The sequence below is a fragment of the Bombina bombina genome, chromosome 7, assembly GCF_027579735.1.
Source record: "Bombina bombina isolate aBomBom1 chromosome 7, aBomBom1.pri, whole genome shotgun sequence".
Taxonomy (NCBI): Eukaryota; Metazoa; Chordata; class Amphibia; order Anura; family Bombinatoridae; genus Bombina; species Bombina bombina.
In genome coordinates this window covers 444,826,820-444,845,658 of record NC_069505.1, presented here as the reverse complement: position 1 = coordinate 444,845,658, position 18,839 = coordinate 444,826,820, and the positions used below count along the sequence as shown (strand labels likewise).

Sequence of the window (18,839 nt, the reverse complement as noted above, 5' to 3'; positions counted from 1 at the left end):
TTCCGCCCAAACCAAAATTCGAGATACTTCTTTCATAGCCAGAGGACTGTGAGTCCCTCCTTGATGATTGATGTATGCCACAGTTGTGACATTGTCTGTCTGAAAACAAATGAACGATTCTCTCTTCAGAAGAGGCCAAAACTGAAGAGCTCTGAAAATTGCACGGAGTTCCAAAATATTGATCGGTAATCTCACCTCCTGAGATTCCCAAACTCCTTGTGCCATCAGAGATCCCCACACAGCTCCCCAACCTGTGAGACTTGCATCTGTTGAAATTACAGTCCAGGTCGGAAGCACAAAAGAAGCCCCCTGAATTAAACGATGGTGATCTGTCCACCACGTTAGAGAGTGTCGAACAATCGGTTTTAAAGATATTAATTGAGATATCTTTGTGTAATCCTTGCACCATTGATTCAGCATACAGAGCTGAAGAGGTCGCATGTGAAAACGAGCAAAGGGGATCGCGTCCGATGCAGCAGTCATAAGACCTAGAATTTCCATGCATAAGGCTACCGAAGGGAATGATTGTGACTGAAGGTTTCGACAAGCTGAGATCAATTTTAGACGTCTCTTGTCTGTTAAAGACAGAGTCATGGACACTGAATCTATCTGGAAACCCAGAAAAGTTACCCTTGTCTGAGGAATCAATGAACTCTTTGGTAAATTGATCCTCCAACCATGATCTTGAAGAAACAACACAAGTCGATTCGTATGAGATTCTGCTAAATGTAAAGACTGAGCAAGTACCAATGCTTTTGGCGCCAAAAATGACGCCACATCCGGAACGCCGACATTTTTTGCGCAAAATAACGTCAAAAAATGACGCAACTTCCGCCGCCGGAAACGGAAAATAATTTTTTGCGCCAAAAAAGTCCGCGCCAAGAATGACGCAATAAAATGAAGCATTTTCAGCTCCCGCGAGCCTAACAGCCCACAGGGAAAAAAAGAGTCAAATTTTTGAAGGTAAGAAAAAAATGATTTAATTCAAGTGCATTATCCCAAATATGAAACTGACTGTCTGAAAAATAAGGAAAGTTGAACATTCTGAGTCAAGGCAAATAAATGTTTGAATACATATATTTAGAACTTTATAAACAAAGTGCCCAACCATAGCTTAGAGTGTCACAGAAAATAAGATTTACTTACCCCAGGACACTCATCTACATGTTTGTAGAAAGCCAAACCAGTACTGAAACGAGAATCAGCAGAGGTAATGGTATATATAAGAGTATATCGTCGATCTGAAAAGGGAGGTAAGAGATGAATCTCTACGACCGATAACAGAGAACCTATGAAATAGACCCCGTAGAAGGAGATCACTGCATTCAAATAGGCAATACTCTCCTCACATCCCTCTGACATTCACTGCACGCTGAGAGGAAAACCGGGCTCCAACTTGCTGCGGAGCGCATATCAACGTAGAATCTAGCACAAACTTACTTCACCACCTCCATCGGAGGCAAAGTTTGTAAAACTGAATTGTGGGTGTGGTGAGGGGTGTATTTATAGGCATTTTGAGGTTTGGGAAACTTTGCCCCTCCTGGTAGGAATGTATATCCCATACGTCACTAGCTCATGGACTCTTGCTAATTACATGAAAGAAATAGGTTAATTTGGAAACAAGCTGAAATTACAAAGTTAGGAACACTTTGAAGAATCAATAGCAACAATTCTCAATATAGATTTGACCTGAGGATAAAGTTAGGAATAAGTGTTAGGATTAACACATATGGAAACAACTTCAATTTTCAGGCAATGATGACCTGGAACTGCTTCCTTAAATAGGCCTGTGGTTCAAGAGGAAGTGAAGGATTTAAAGGTATATCACACTGGGGTTGCTGTGACTTGGGCTGCTGCAGCGCCGCTTTGGCGAAGTAGGTTGGCCTCCACAGCTGCTATGACCCGGTCGATAATTTCGGCAGACGGGTTGGGGCCATAATGTGCCAGTCTTATTTTAACCGCCTGGTCAAAGCTTGCTTCTTCGGGGGTTCTGTCTGATATGCTGGGCTCATTGGTTCCTTCGGGCCCTGGAACTCCGTCCATCTCGGTCAGTATTGTAATAATCTCCCTCTTCCTGAGGTTACTGGCTTGTCGGCCCCGTTGTTCTAGCAGGTCTTTAAGGGTGGCTCTTTGCAGTCTTTCATACGGTATTCCCATTAGGTCCGGATGTGTAGTTGCTCTTCTGGGCAATGAGGACCATCCCGTCGCTTGCCACCAATTGTTATGGTATAACCCGGATATCAAGAGTTAATACCAGATGAAATATGCCCTGAATATGGGATCAGCAACACACGAACCCAGTTAATTCCCCCCAAACACGAGACCAAGCTCCATCTTGAGGGTAAAACAGAATGTGTTTTATTGAGGGCTATATGCCCAGTATTTATGCAGGTCTCCCACCTGGTTGAAACTCCCTAGGAGACCAGATGGGGGATTGGAAGAGTATAGTACATTAGATAGAGGGAAGACGCCCTTTTACTGGATACAATAGAATTACATTACTTAACCAAATAAACAATTAAACACAAGAAAACAATGGAGTCCTTCTTGGCACCTGGCAGTCTGAACTCTGGAGGTGATTAAACAAGGTGAACGCTTATCACCTAAACTTAATTACAGTAAACAATAGCTGATGCCAGGAAACCTGTCTTCAGAAAATAGTTTCTCAAAACTGAACAAAGTTAACCCTTCCAGTACTGACAGAGGGTTCTGTCACACTAATAAAAGTTATATTTTATATACAGCCCTCATCCCCAATAATTTGGCATTAAACTATACTCAGAAATAAGTGTGCTAATAATGCTTCTTTCCTATACCTTTTTGTTTGTTTCTACGTACTAATTACTGCCTGGGATAAGCATAAGGCTATCCTACATACTAATTACTGCCTGGGATAAGCATACGGCTATCCTACATACTAATTACTGCCTGGGATAAGCATAAGTCTATACTACATACTAATTACTGCCTGGGATAAGCATAAGGCTATCCTACATACTAATTACTGCCTGGGATAAGCATAAGGCTATCCTACATACTAATTACTGCCTGGGATAAGCATACGGCTATCCTACATACTAATTACTGCCTGGTATAAGCATAAGGCTATCCTACATACTAATTACTGCCTGGGATAAGCATAAGTCTATACTACATACTAATTACTGCCTGGGATAAGCATAAGGCTATCCTACATACTAATTACTGCCTGGGATACGCATAAGGCTATCCTACATACTAATTACTGCCTGGGATACGCATAAGGCTATCCTACATACTAATTACTGCCTGGGATACGCATAAGGCTATCCTACATATTAATTAATATCAGGGATAAACATAAGACTATCCTACGTACTAATTACTGCCTGGGATAAGCATAAGGCTATCCAACATACTAATTAATGTCTGGAATAAGCATAAGGCTATCCCCTACATACTATTTACTGCCTGGGATAAGCATAAGGCTATCCCCTACATACTAATTACTGCCTGGGATAAGCATAAGGTTATCCTACATACTAATTAATAACAGGGATAAACATAAGGCTATCCTACATACTAAGTACTGCCAGGGATAAGCATAAGGTTATCCTACATACTTTTTTTTTTTAAATTTTAAATCTTTATTATTTTGAGAATAAAGCAACTTTACATACATAGTGTAATTTTTTTTTTTTTTTTTCTCTCGTTTCAGAGAGTTTTCCGCAATGCAAAGCATAGACTACTGGGACGTCACCTTGACTCTAGTCCTGCAGTGACGCAAATAATAATGACATGTGAGGCTTCTCAGTCACCTAAACCTGAGAAAGCTCAAAATGTTTGAATCTGGTCCTCTGTATGTTCTTTATAGTGACTTTTCTTCAGAAGAGCGTACACGCTCATGACTGGTAGGAACAGGGTGACACCTTTGTGTATTTCTATGACTTAGGTGCATGGCAAAGGTGCGCCAAATGAAACGTTTTACGTGAACGCTTGATTTATGAGCACCGAATGTTCATCACTTTTCTTGTACAAGTCAAAACCATTATATGTAGACAAATAAGTTAAAGAGACATTAACATCATGTTACTTCTGAAAGAGTGTCAACATTTTTTTTTAATGGAAATTAGTGTGCTGAAAAAATGACTTATTTAGGTTTGTTATGCTCACACAAAGCTGTCGGGGTTGCCTTTATCAGCCAGTGAGCAATTAATACACAAGTATCAGTTACGCACAAAGCTGGACTTAATAAAACTGTAAACAGCTTTGCATGCATTATAGAAAACGTTTGTGTATGTTTAGCACAGTGACTGTCATAACTGATACGGAATGTCTGAGTTTTTCCTATCCTTTATGAAGTGTTTAGAAATATACTGTAGCCCTGTCTGGCAGAAAAAATTTACATGAAATACAATTAGGTAGTGTTAGCTTTCAGTGGACTGCTAGTCATTGGCCTCTAGTTATCAATGTCTGTCGGACCTGATCCGACAGTGCGGATCAGGTCTGACAGACATTGCTGAATAGGGCGAGCAATACGCTCGCCGTATTCAGCATTGCACCAGCAGCTCACAAGAGCTGCTGGTGCAACGCCGCCCCCTGCAGACTCGCGACCAATCGATCGCCTACAGCAGGGGGTATCAATCAACCCGATCGTACTCGATCGGGTTGATTTCCGGCGATGTCTGTCCGCCTGCTCAGAGCAGGCAGACAGGTTATGGAGCAGCGGTCTTTGTGACCGCTGCTTCATAACTGCTGTTATTAATAAGTATCCTACATACTTATTAATGACTGGGATAAACATAAGGCTATCCTACATACTAATTAATGACTTAGACAAGCATAAGGCTATCCTACATAATAATTGATGCTTGGGATAAGCATAAGGCTATCCTACATACTAATTAATTCTGGGGATATGCATAAGGCTACCCATTCTGGTGACATGATAACCCCCAGTGAATACGTTCGGAGTGTGATTCCTTAATATGATTGTTACTGACATGGTGAGTCTGAACCCTCAACTGGAAGAACCCCACTTGCTTAATTCTGGTGTGGGTGTCAATATATCACCTAGGGCACAAGTGGTGGCAATTATTTACTATGTGTGATTTTTTTGTCTTCAGGGGATGGGGCACAAGCACATTAAGTAGAGGGTCAGTTTTACAGCACTTACTGAGAGGGGCTGGAGACTCACTTGTGATTAGAGTACACATTGTACAACAATACAAGCTGTGCAGAGATACGCACATATTACGTCACTTGCTAGTTACCTGGCTCCACAGTGATGACCATGCCAGGTTGCAGGGACAGGGACCGGGATACGTCTGGAGTATCGTGCACATCCATTCCTAGGTAATGCCCGACATGATGAGGACAGTATCTGCGAGCAGCCTGCAGAATAAGCTGACAGTTACTATAGGAGAAATGGGAATCACACATCACATAATTCCTGGAAGTTTAAGGATGTACAGTTTCAGTATAAGCAGACATTCCTAGTTTTATATGCAGTAAAGCCTATTTCTTCACAATAGAAAAAGTTCATATTCACTAGTGAGCCTCAAATAATAAATATGGGCTGGGCATTACCCACAGCAGAGGCTTTAAAAAGCCATACAGCTGAGCCAGAGGGCTTTGTCTTCTACTGTAGGGAGCGATGGAGAGGTTTAAGGCCTATAAGGTAGACTGCACCGAAGCTACAGTGTATACAGCCGGGAAGGGAAACTCACAAGAGCGACACACAGTGCAATGGTACAAAGCACAACTAGAAGCAACGTGAGCACTAACAACAACAATAATAATAATCATAACCACCACCCACATACATTTCATATTGTTTAAAAGTTTTACCTAACCCAACATCAGACTAACATTTATTCCCTACACATTTGTGTCAGCAAGTTCTAATTACTGAAACCACAAGTCTCGTGTTCTAGCCAATAGATAAGATCCAATAGCAGCATTTGATACCAGTACGGGCACATCTGATATCCCTCATTACCGTAAGCATCAGGTATTGGCTCACAGTACTGGCACATCTGCTAGCCCTTATTACCGTCAGCATCAGGTATAGGCTCACAGTACTGGCACATCTGGTAGCCCTTATTACCGTCAGCATCAGGTATAGGCTCACAGTACTGGCACATCTGGTAGCCCTTATTACCGTCAGCATCAGGTATAGGCTCACAGTACTGGCACATCTGGTAGCCCTTATTACCGTCAGCATCAGGTATAGGCTCACAGTACTGGCACATCTGGTAGCCCTTATTACCGTCAGCATCAGGTATAGGCTCACAGTACTGGCACATCTGGTAGCCCTCATTACCGTAAGCATCAGGTATTGGCTCACAGTACTGGCACATCTGATATCCCTCATTACCGTAAGCATCAGGTATTGGCTCACAGTACTGGCACATCTGCTAGCCCTTATTACCGTCAGCATCAGGTATAGGCTCACAGTACTGGCACATCTGGTAGCCCTTATTACCGTCAGCATCAGGTATAGGCTCACAGTACTGGCACATCTGGTAGCCCTCATTACCGTCAGCATCAGGTATAGGCTCACAGTACTGGCACATCTGGTAGCCCTTATTACCGTCAGCATCAGGTATAGGCTCACAGTACTGGCACATCTGGTAGCCCTTATTACCGTCAGCATCAGGTATAGGCTCACAGTACTGGCACATCTGGTAGCCCTCATTACCGTAAGCATCAGGTATTGGCTCACAGTACTGGCACATCTGATATCCCTCATTACCGTAAGCATCAGGTATTGGCTCACAGTACTGGCACATCTGGTAGCCCTCATTACCGTCAGCATCAGGTATTGGCTCACAGTACTGGCACATCTGGTAGCCCTTATTACCGTCAGCATCAGGTATTGGCTCACAGTACTGGCACATCTGGTAGCCCTTATTACCGTCAGCATCAGGTATAGGCTCACAGTACTGGCACATCTGGTAGCCCTCATTACCGTCAGCATCAGGTATTGGCTCACAGTACTGGCACATCTGCTAGCCCTTATTACCGTCAGCATCAGGTATAGGCTCACAGTACTGGCACATCTGGTAGCCCTTATTACCGTCAGCATCAGGTATAGGCTCACAGTACTGGCACATCTGGTAGCCCTTATTACCGTCAGCATCAGGTATAGGCTCACAGTACTGGCACATCTGGTAGCCCTCATTAACGTCAGTGTCAGGTATTGGCTCACAGTACTGGCACATCTGGTAGCCCTCATTAACGTCAGCATCAGGTATTGGCTCACAGTACTGGCACATCTGGTAGCCCTTATTACCGTCAGCATCAGGTATAGGTTCACAATAGTGGCACATCTGGTAGCCCTAATTACCGTCAGCATCAGGTATAGGCTCACAGTACTGGTACATCTGGTAGCCCTTATTAAAGTCAGTGTCAGGTATAGGCTCACAGTACTGGCACATCTGGTAGCCCTCATTAACGTCAGCATCAGGTATAGGCTAACAGTACTGGCACATCTGGTAGCCCTCATTAACGTCAGCATCAGGTGTAGGCTCACAGTACTGGCACATCTGGAACCCCTCATTACCGTCAGCATCAGGTATAGGCTAACAGTACTGGCACATCTGGTAGCCCTCATTAACGTCAGCATCAGGTATAGGCTCACAGTACTGGCACATCTGGAACCCCTTATTACCGTCAGCATCAGGTATAGGCTCACAGTACTGGCACATCTGGTAGCCCTCATTACTGTCAGCATCAGGTATTGGCTCACAGTACTGGCACATCTGGTAGCCCTCATTAACGTCAGCATCAGGTGTAGGCTCACAGTACTGGCACATCTGGTAGCCCTCATTAACGTCAGCATCAGGTATAGGCTCACAGTACTGGCACATCTGGTAGCCCTCATTAACGTCAACATCAGGTATAGGCTCACAGTACTGGCACATCTGGTAGACCTCATTACCGTCAGCATCAGGTATAGGCTCACAGTACTGGCACATCTGGTAGCCCTTATTACCGTCAGCATCAGGTATAGGCTCACGGTACTGGCACATCTGGTAGCCCTCATTACCGTCAGCATCAGGTATAGGCTCACAGTACTGGTACATCTGGTAGCCCTCATTACCGTCAGCATCAGGTATTGGTTCACAGTACTGGCACATCTGGTAGCCCTTAGTAACGTCAGCATCAGGTATTGGCTCACAGTACTGGCACATCTGGTAGCCCTCATTACCGTCAGCATCAGGTATTGGCTCACAGTACTGGCACATCTGCTAGCCCTTATTACCGTCAGCATCAGGTATAGGCTCACAGTACTGGCACATCTGGTAGCCCTTATTACCGTCAGCATCAGGTATAGGCTCACAGTACTGGCACATCTGGTAGCCCTTATTACCGGCAGCATCAGGTATAGGCTCACAGTACTGGCACATCTGGTAGCCCTCATTAACGTCAGTGTCAGGTATTGGCTCACAGTACTGGCACATCTGGTAGCCCTCATTAACGTCAGCATCAGGTATTGGCTCACAGTACTGGCACATCTGGTAGCCCTTATTACCGTCAGCATCAGGTATAGGTTCACAATAGTGGCACATCTGGTAGCCCTAATTACCGTCAGCATCAGGTATAGGCTCACAGTACTGGTACATCTGGTAGCCCTTATTAAAGTCAGTGTCAGGTATAGGCTCACAGTACTGGCACATCTGGTAGCCCTCATTAACGTCAGCATCAGGTGTAGGCTCACAGTACTGGCACATCTGGTAGCCCTCATTACCGTCAGCATCAGGTATAGGCTAACAGTACTGGCACATCTGGTAGCCCTCATTAACGTCAGCATCAGGTATAGGCTCAGAGTACTGGCACATCTGCTAGCCCTCATTACCGTCAGCATCAGGTATAGGCTCACAGTACTGGCAGAACTGGTAGCCCACATTACCGTCAGCATCAGGTATAGGCTCACAGTACTGGTACATCTGGTAGCCCTCATTACCGTCAGCATCAGGTATAGGCTAACAGTACTGGCACATCTGGTAGCCCTCATTAACGTCAGCATCAGGTATAGGCTCACAGTACTGGCACATCTGCTAGCCCTCATTACCGTCAGCATCAGGTATAGGCTCACAGTACTGGCAGAACTGGTAGCCCACATTACCGTCAGCATCAGGTATAGGCTCACAGTACTGGTACATCTGGTAGCCCTCATTACCGTCAGCATCAGGTATTGGTTCACAGTACTGGCACATCTGGTAGCCCTTAGTAACGTCAGCATCAGGTATTGGCTCACAGTACTGGCACATCTGGTAGCCCTCATTACCGTCAGCATCAGGTTTTGGGTCACAGTACTGGTACATCTGGTAGCCCTCATTACCGTCAGGTATAGGCTCACATTACTGGCACATCTGGTAGCCCTCATTAACGTCAGCATCAGGTATAGGCTCACAGTACTGGCACATCTGATAGCCCTCATTACCGTCAGCATCAGGTATTTGCTCACAGTACTGGCACATCTGGTAGCCCTCATTACCATCAGCATAAGTTATAGGCTCACTGTACTGGCACATCTGGTAGCCCTCATTACTGTCAGCATCAGGTATTGGCTCTCAGCATCAGGTATTGGCTCACAGTACTGGCACATCTGGTAGCCCTCATTACCGTCAGCATCAGGTATAGGCTCACAGTACTGGCACATCTGGTAGCCCTCATTACCGTCAGCATCAGGTATTGGCTCACAGTACTGGCACATCTGGTAGCCCTTATTACCGGCAGCATCAGGTATAGGCTCACAGTACTGGCACATCTGGTAGCCCTCATTAACGTCAGTGTCAGGTATTGGCTCACAGTACTGGCACATCTGGTAGCCCTCATTAACGTCAGCATCAGGTATTGGCTCACAGTACTGGCACATCTGGTAGCCCTTATTACCGTCAGCATCAGGTATAGGTTCACAATAGTGGCACATCTGGTAGCCCTAATTACCGTCAGCATCAGGTATAGGCTCACAGTACTGGTACATCTGGTAGCCCTTATTAAAGTCAGTGTCAGGTATAGGCTCACAGTACTGGCACATCTGGTAGCCCTCATTAACGTCAGCATCAGGTGTAGGCTCACAGTACTGGCACATCTGGTAGCCCTCATTACCGTCAGCATCAGGTATAGGCTAACAGTACTGGCACATCTGGTAGCCCTCATTAACGTCAGCATCAGGTATAGGCTCAGAGTACTGGCACATCTGCTAGCCCTCATTACCGTCAGCATCAGGTATAGGCTCACAGTACTGGCACATCTGGTAGCCCTCATTAACGTCAGCATCAGGTATTGGCTCACAGTACTGGCACATCTGGTAGCCCTCATTACCGTCAGCATCAGGTATAGGCTCACAGTACTGGCACATCTGGTAGCCCTCATTAACGTCAGCATCAGGTATAGGCTCACAGTACTGGCACATCTGCTAGCCCTCATTACCGTCAGCATCAGGTATAGGCTCACAGTACTGGCACATCTGGTAGCCCTCATTACCGTCAGCATCAGGTATAGGCTCACAGTACTGGTACATCTGGTAGCCCTCATTACCGTCAGCATCAGGTATTGGTTCACAGTACTGGCACATCTGGTAGCCCTTAGTAACGTCAGCATCAGGTATTGGCTCACAGTACTGGCACATCTGGTAGCCCTCATTACCGTCAGCATCAGGTATTGGCTCACAGTACTGGCACATCTGGTAGCCCTCATTACCGTCAGGTATAGGCTCACATTACTGGCACATCTGGTAGCCCTCATTAACGTCAGCATCAGGTATAGGCTCACAGTACTGGCACATCTGATAGCCCTCATTACCGTCAGCATCAGGTATTTGCTCACAGTACTGGCACATCTGGTAGCCCTCATTACCATCAGCATAAGTTATAGGCTCACTGTACTGGCACATCTGGTAGCCCTCATTACTGTCAGCATCAGGTATTGGCTCTCAGCATCAGGTATTGGCTCACAGTACTGGCACATCTGGTAGCCCTCATTACCGTCAGCATCAGGTATAGGCTCACAGTACTGGCACATCTGGTAGCCCTCATTACCGTCAGCATCAGGTATAGGCTCACAGTACTGGCACATCTGGTAGCCCTCATTAACGTCAGCATCAGGTATAGGCTCACAGTACTGGCACATCTGGTAGCCCTCATTAACGTCAGCATCAGGTATAGGCTCACAGTACTGGCACATCTGCTAGCCCTCATTACCGTCAGCATCAGGTATTGGTTCACAGTACTGGCACATATGGTAGCCCTTAGTAACGTCAGCATCAGGTATTGGCTCACAGTACTGGCACATCTGGTAGCCCTCATTACCGTCAGCATCAGGTATTGGCTCACAGTACTGGCACATCTGGTAACCCTCATTACCATCAGCATAAGGTATAGGCTCACTGTACTGGTACATCTGGTAGCCCTCATTAACGTCAGCATCAGGTATTGGCTCACAGTACTGGCACATCTGGTAGCCCTCATTAACGTCAGCGTCAGGTATTGGATCACAGTACTGGCACATCTGGTAGCCCTCATTAACATCAGCTTCAGGTATTGGCTCACAGTACTGGCACATTTGGTAGCCCTCTTTAACGTCAGCTTCAGGTATTGGCTCACACTACTGATCTGTGCCCAGCGGGTGGTATATCTAGTTACTCCTGCACTCCTAGTACCTTAAACAGCTGGGTGTCGCTGCTCCCTCTCGGCACAATCCCCAGATCCATCAGTTTCTGTGAGATGAGGCACAGCATGTGGCTGTAGATATTTTCCAGACTCGTACCTGGGACGCAAAGCTTCAGACAGGACTTCTGTACATCTAAGACAGCCTGGTACAGCTCTTGCTGTGGGGCTGAGAACCTGTGAAGGTAAAACAGGACAATGAGCATCAGAGTTTGTTCCCCTAACACCAACCCAAAGCCTCATACCCCAGGGCCAAAAGCAGTGTCTGCTACCATCTGCCATCAGTGTATCCACCAGCCACTCACAGGCCACGTCTGTTATTGTGCCCACCAGCCATGTCTGCTAACAGTGTACGCACCAGCCACATCTGCTAACATCAATGTACCCACCAGCCACGTTTGCTACCATCGGTGTACTAACCTGCCACAACAAAAGAGGACAGAAGTGCCACATGGCCCAATATTGTTTGACAGAGGTAACAAATCTTAGTGTGATGGAAACACTCACATTTGGTGACACCCCTAGTGGTGCAGATGGAGCAGACTGGGATCTAACTCAGTCACCCAGCAGACTGACCTCCAGTGGATATTCAGCAATCTGTAGGTGATGTAAGCAGATAACAACAACGCCAAATATGGCCTAGTATTGTATGGGCAAATGAGAGGATATGTGAAAAAATTGCACTCACATTTGGTGGAGCACCTCCCTTGGTGCACTAGAAGCAAACTGGGATCAAACAGTCACCCAGTAGACTGATAACCGGTATAGCAGGAACTCCCAGCAATCCAGGATAAATGGGTAGATCAAATAGTAATCATGTATGGCAGCAGGTTGTAAGTATAATAAAACTTACTTTATTAAAATAATAAAATACTAGCAACGCGTTTCTCATCCAACCAGTGGATGCTTCACCAGGCTTTAATCGTCTGCTAACAGTGTACCCTCCAGCCACATCTGCCTACATCAATGTACCCACCTGCCACTCACAGGCGACGTCTGCTACCATCGGTGTACTAACCTGCCACTTACAGGCCATGTCCGTGTGATGTCACTGACATAACAAGAAGCTTCACAACCTCCATCTAATAGAACCAGCTCTCCAGGCTAAAAGCACAGGTATTAGAGGATCAGTGGGGTACACAATATTAACACACTGCTACTACACACATGACCATAACACGACAGCTCCTCACACACTTACTACACACACTACCATGACGAGAGCTCCACACATACTTACTACACACATGACCATTACACAACAGCTCCTCACACACATGATCACTACACGACAGCTCCTCACACACTTACTACACACATGACCATGACACAAGAACTCCTCACACACTTACTACACACATGACCATGACACAAGCGCTCCTCACACACTTACTACACACACTACCATGACGAGAGCTCCACACACACTTACTACACACATGACCATTACACAACAGCTCCTCACACACATGATCACTACACGACAGCTCCTCACACACTTACTACACACATGACCATGACACAAGAACTCCTCACACACTTACTACACACATGACCATGACACAAGCGCTCCTCACACACTTACTACACACACTACCATGACGAGAGCTCCACACACACTTACTACACACATGACCATTACACAACAGCTCCTCACACACATGATCACTACACGACAGCTCCTCACACACTTACTACACACATGACCATGACAAGAGAACTCCTCACACACTTACTACACACATGACCATGACACAAGCGCTCCTCACACACTTACTACACACATGACCATGACACAAGAGCTCCTCACACACTTACTACACACATGACCATGACACAAGAGCTCCTCACACATTTACTACACACATGACCATTACACAACAGCTCCTCACACACATGATCACTACACGACAGCTCCTCACACACTTACTACACACATGACCATGACACGAGAGCTCCTCACACACTTACTACACACATGACCATGACACAAGCGCTCCACACACACTTACTACACACATGACCATGACACAAGAGCTTCTCATACACTTACTACACACATGACCATGACACAAGAGCTTCTCATACACTTACTACACACATGACCATGACACGAGAGCTCCTCACACACTTACTACACACATGACCATGACACAAGAGCTTCTCATACACTTACTACACATGACTATTACACAAGAGCTCCTCATACACATATCAAATAAACAATACTAATACTGTAGGCGATCAACCTGTGCAGATACTGGCCAGTAAATAAACAGAATATGTAAATAAATTATGTAAACAAGAACGTTCTAAATAGTGAATAAAACAGTCCAAGGATTTCTCTTCAATGGGTAATTTGATAGAAAGTTGAAGTTGATATTGAAGTGGTATTTTGAGAGAAAAAAATGGGGTTAATAAGGAGAATTATGATATAACAAATATTTAAACAAAGACCTAGAAACAAAGATTTTTAAATAATTAGAAAATCTAAATCAAATTAATAATGTTAAGGATATAGCAAATTTACATTTTGACAGGATTTACTTGATCTATTTATGAGGAAGAACCTAAGATACAACATACTCGCTTTTATCTAATAGGAGAACAGGGAGATCAGATCCCAGTCCTCTACAAATTAGTGATGGAGGAACTAAAATCAGGTTTTTGATAATAAGAGAGAAACAATGTAAAATCAGTACAATGACAATCTCTCTAAACAAGAGTGCATAGCCCTCAAGAAATGAATGGGTAATAGGGAAGTGGTAATTAGGGCCACAGATAAAGGTGGTGGTCTTGTTACACAGGACAGGCATGATTACTTGAGGCAAACATGCGGTTTGTTGGGAGATACTAGTACGTATCTTACTATGAGTGAAAACCCCACTAAAAAGTTCTCTAGAGAATTAACGGTCTTTCTAAACTAAGCTAAGAATGAATGGGTTTTAAATAACAAAATTTATTTATATTGGAACCTAACCTAAAATGTCAGTGTTTTACCATCTAGCAAAAATCCATAAGGACATAGAAACCCCCCCCCCCCATCACATCAGGAATAGGGTACCCAATGCAATAACCTGTCCAAATATGTGGACTTTAATCTACAACTTTTAGTTTATAAAACAAGAGCATATCTAAAAGAAACCGCAGAATTGCTAACTAGGGAGTTAAATGCGAGGACGATTACGTGCGGTTTTACATCTCTATATACATTTATTCCTCACTATGAAGGTACAAAGGCTGTTAGACAAGAATTTAAACACAAGAGACACATGTGGAGGTCATTGTGAATAGTATTGTTTTCATACTCAACCACAATTATTTTCTGTTTGAGAAGAAATACTACAAACTATTTATGCCCCATTGCCAACATTTATGGTATGTAATGATTTTTTTGCTTCAAATGTAAAGAAAAATCACAGCTTTATAGATATACTATGGAGAGGTGAGAATGAATTGATAGACCATTTTATAGAATATCTAAATAGAAACGACAACTTGCAATTCACTGAAAACCATTCAAATAGGTAAATAGCGTTTTTAGATCTAATATAATATAAGGATGAAAATGGAAAAGTTGCCGTATGAAACTACAGATAGGAATAGCTTAACTGCTGCAAACAGTGCCCATTAAAAAACAGAAGAATGATGTCCCTTTTAATCAATATTTGAGACTCAGAAGGAATTGCACTCATGAGGCTGTCAAAAAGCAGCAGATATTCTAGACAGAAAATGTATTGAGAAAGGGTATGAGATATCCCTAATATAAGAAATAAAGCCGCAAATAGGGAGAGAAAAACTTTGATTAAACTAAGAAAAAAATAGCAATAAAGTATATCCTCAAAATGCAGCTGAGAAGTCCATGAAATGAATGGATGGGAAAAGGTAGGATAGGCACCTAAGTACTAGGCACCCTAGGCATAAGAACCTTTCAACTGAAAGCAGCCTCTGATGAGGCAAACACATTCAAATTATTACAAGTCGCAACTTTGCAAATTTGTTCGATAGAAGCCTCATTCTTGAACGCACAAGAGGTAGCGACTGAACGAGTGGAATAAGCAGTAATTCTGACCAGTGGATCTTGGCCAGCTTCCAACTAAGCTCTACAACTAATACTCCTTAAGCAGAAACACAAAGAGACACAGATGTAGCTTATTGACCCTCTAGATCAGAGCCCTGAACCTGACTGAGTACTCTCAGACCCACAGTGTTTAATCTTTCTCTTGCGCTTACTTGGAAGCGGCAAAGACTCCAGAGCAGCAGACACAGCCACTTGCAATGGGGCTTTGAACCCCTCAGAAAAATCAAAAGTATCTTGATCAACTTGCACAACTGAATTTTTAACAGTTGGAGGTGAACTGGACAAGGGGGAATGAGACTGCAGTACAACTGTTAAATAAGCATTATATAATTATGTAGGAGGACATTACCTCCTTACATAATAAACACTTATTTGAGGGAATAATAATGTTGGTAGCTGTCTCCGTCTCAGCACTACCAGTTTGCTCAATTTTAGTGGAGATTAAAGGAGATCTCTATATACAGGTGAAGCTCGAAAAATTAGAATATCGTGCAAAAGTTCATTTATTTCACTAATGCAACTTAAAAGGTGAAACTAATATATGAGATAGACGCATTACTTGCAAAGCAAGATAGTTCAAGCCGTGATTTGTCATAATTGTGATGATTATGGCTTACAGCTCATGAAAACCCCAAATCCACAATCTCAGAAAATTAGAATATTGTGAAAAGGTGAAATATTCTAGGCTCAAAGTGTCCCTCTCTAATCAGCTAATTAAGCCATAAAACCAGCAAAGGGTTCCTGAGCCTTTAAATGGTCTCTCAGTCTAGTTCAGTAGGAATCACAATCATGGGAAAGACTGCTGACCTGACAGTTGTGCAGAAAACCATCATTGACACCCTCCATAAGGAGGGAAAGCCTCAAAAGGTAATTGCAAAAGAAGTTGGATTTTCCCAAAGGGCTGTATCAAAGCACATTAATAAAAAGTTATGTGGAAAGGAAAAGTGTGGAAGAAAAAAAAACATAATTTATGCTTACCTGATAAATTTATTTCTCTTGTAGTGTATCCAGTCCACGGTTCATCCATTACTTGTGGGATATTCTCCTTCCCAACAGGAAGTTGCAAGAGGATCACCCACAGCAGAGCTGCTATATAGCTCCTCCCCTAACTGCCATATCCAGTCATTCGACCGAAACAAGCCGAGAAAGGAGAAACCATAGGGTGCAGTGGTGACTGTAGTTTAAATTAAAATTTAGACCTGCCTTAAAAAGACAGGGCGGGCCGTGGACTGGATACACCACAAGAGAAATAAATTTATCAGGTAAGCATAAATTATGTTTTCTCTTGTAAGGTGTATCCAGTCCACGGATCATCCATTACTTGTGGGATACCAATACCAAAGCTAAAGTACACGGATGAAGGGAGGGACAAGGCAGGCTTAAATGGAAGGAACCACTGCCTGAAGAACCTTTCTCCCAAAAATAGCCTCAGAAGAAGCAAAAGTATCAAATTTGTAAAATTTTGAAAAGGTATGAAGCGAAGACCAAGTCGCCGCCTTGCAAATCTGTTCAACAGAAGCCTCATTCTTAAAGGCCCAGGAGGAAGCCACAGCTCTAGTAGAATGAGCTGTAATTCTTTCAGGGGGCTGCTGTCCAGCAGTCTCATAGGCTAAGCGTATTACGCTCCGAAGCCAAAAAGAAAGAGAGGTTGCCGAAGCTTTTTGACCTCTCCTCTGTCCAGAGTAAACAACAAACAGTGTAGATGTTTGGCGAAAATCTTTAGTAGCTTGTAAGTAAAACTTCAAAGCACGGACCACGTCCAGATTATGTAAAAGACGTTCCTTCTTTGAAGAAGGATTAGGACACAATGATGGAACAACAATCTCTTGATTGATATTCTTGTTAGAAACTACCTTAGGTAAAAACCCAGGTTTTGTACGCAGAACTACTTTATCTGAATGGAAAATCAGATAAGGAGAATCACATTGTAAGGCAGATAACTCAGAGACTCTCAGAGCCGAGGAAATAGCCATCAAAAACAGAACTTTCCAAGATAAAAGTTTAATATCAATGGAATGAAGGGGTTCAAACGGAACCCCTTGAAGAACTTTAAGAACCAAGTTTAAGCTCCACAGGGGAGCAACAGGTTTAAACACAGGCTTAATTCTAACCAAAGCCTGACAAAAAGCTTGAACGTCTGGAACTTCTGCCAGACGCTTGTGCAAAAGAATAGACAGAGCAGAAATCTGTCCCTTTAAAGAACTAGCTAATAATCCTTTTTCCAAACCCTCTTGGAGAAAGGACAATATCCTAGGAATCCTAACCTTACTCCATGAGTAATTCTTGGATTCACACCAATAAAGATATTTACGCTATATCTTATGATAGATTTTCCTGGTGACAGGCTTTCGTGCCTGTATAAGGGTATCAATGACTGACTCTGAGAAGCCACGCTTTGATAAAATCAAGCGTTCAATCTCCATGCAGTCAGTCTCAGAGAAATTAGATTCGGATGATTGAAAGGACCTTGTAGTAGAAGGTCTTGTCTCAGAGGCAGGGTCCATGGTGGAAAGGATGACATGTCCACTAGGTCTGCATACCAGGTCCTGCGTGGCCACGCAGGCGCTATCAATACCACCGATGCTCTCTCCTGTTTGATTTTGGCAATCAGTCGAGGGAGCAGAGGAAACGGTGGAAACACATAAGCCAGGCTGAAGAACCAAGGCGCTGCTAGAGCATCTATCAGTGCCGCTTCTGGGTCCCTGGACCAGGATCCGTAACAAGGAAGCTTGGCGTTCTGGCGAGACGCCATGAGATCCAGTTCTGGTTTGCCCCAACGATGAACCAATTGAGCAAACACCTCCGGATGGAGTTCCCACTCCCCCGGATGAAAAGTCTGACGACTTAGAAAATCCGCCTCCCAGTTCTCTACACCTGGGATATGGATTGCTGATAGGTGGCAAGAGTGAGTCTCTGCCCAGCGAATTATCTTGGAGACTTCTAACATCGCTAGGGAACTCCTGGTTCCCCCTTGATGGTTGATGTAAGCCACAGTCGTGATGTTGTCCGACTGAAATCTGATGAACCTCAGGGTTGCTAACTGAGGCCAAGCTAGAAGAGCATTGAATATTGCTCTTAACTGCAGAATATTTATTGGGAGG

The 18,839-nt window shown here is 44.0% G+C and overlaps 1 protein-coding gene across 1 annotated transcript in view; it reads right to left on the bottom strand.

Annotated features, from left to right (window-relative positions):
* The window catches only part of XPNPEP3 (X-prolyl aminopeptidase 3), a 289,754-nt gene that overhangs the window by 98,610 nt on the left and 172,305 nt on the right, over positions 1-18,839 (bottom strand). Inside the window, exons 7-9 of the mRNA XM_053721392.1 lie at positions 12,676-12,761; positions 11,651-11,834; positions 5,253-5,373 (exon numbers count right to left, since the gene is read on the bottom strand). Of these exons, the coding sequence (XP_053577367.1) occupies positions 5,253-5,373; positions 11,651-11,834; positions 12,676-12,761 (391 nt within the window). The remainder of the gene's footprint in view (positions 1-5,252; positions 5,374-11,650; positions 11,835-12,675; positions 12,762-18,839) is intronic.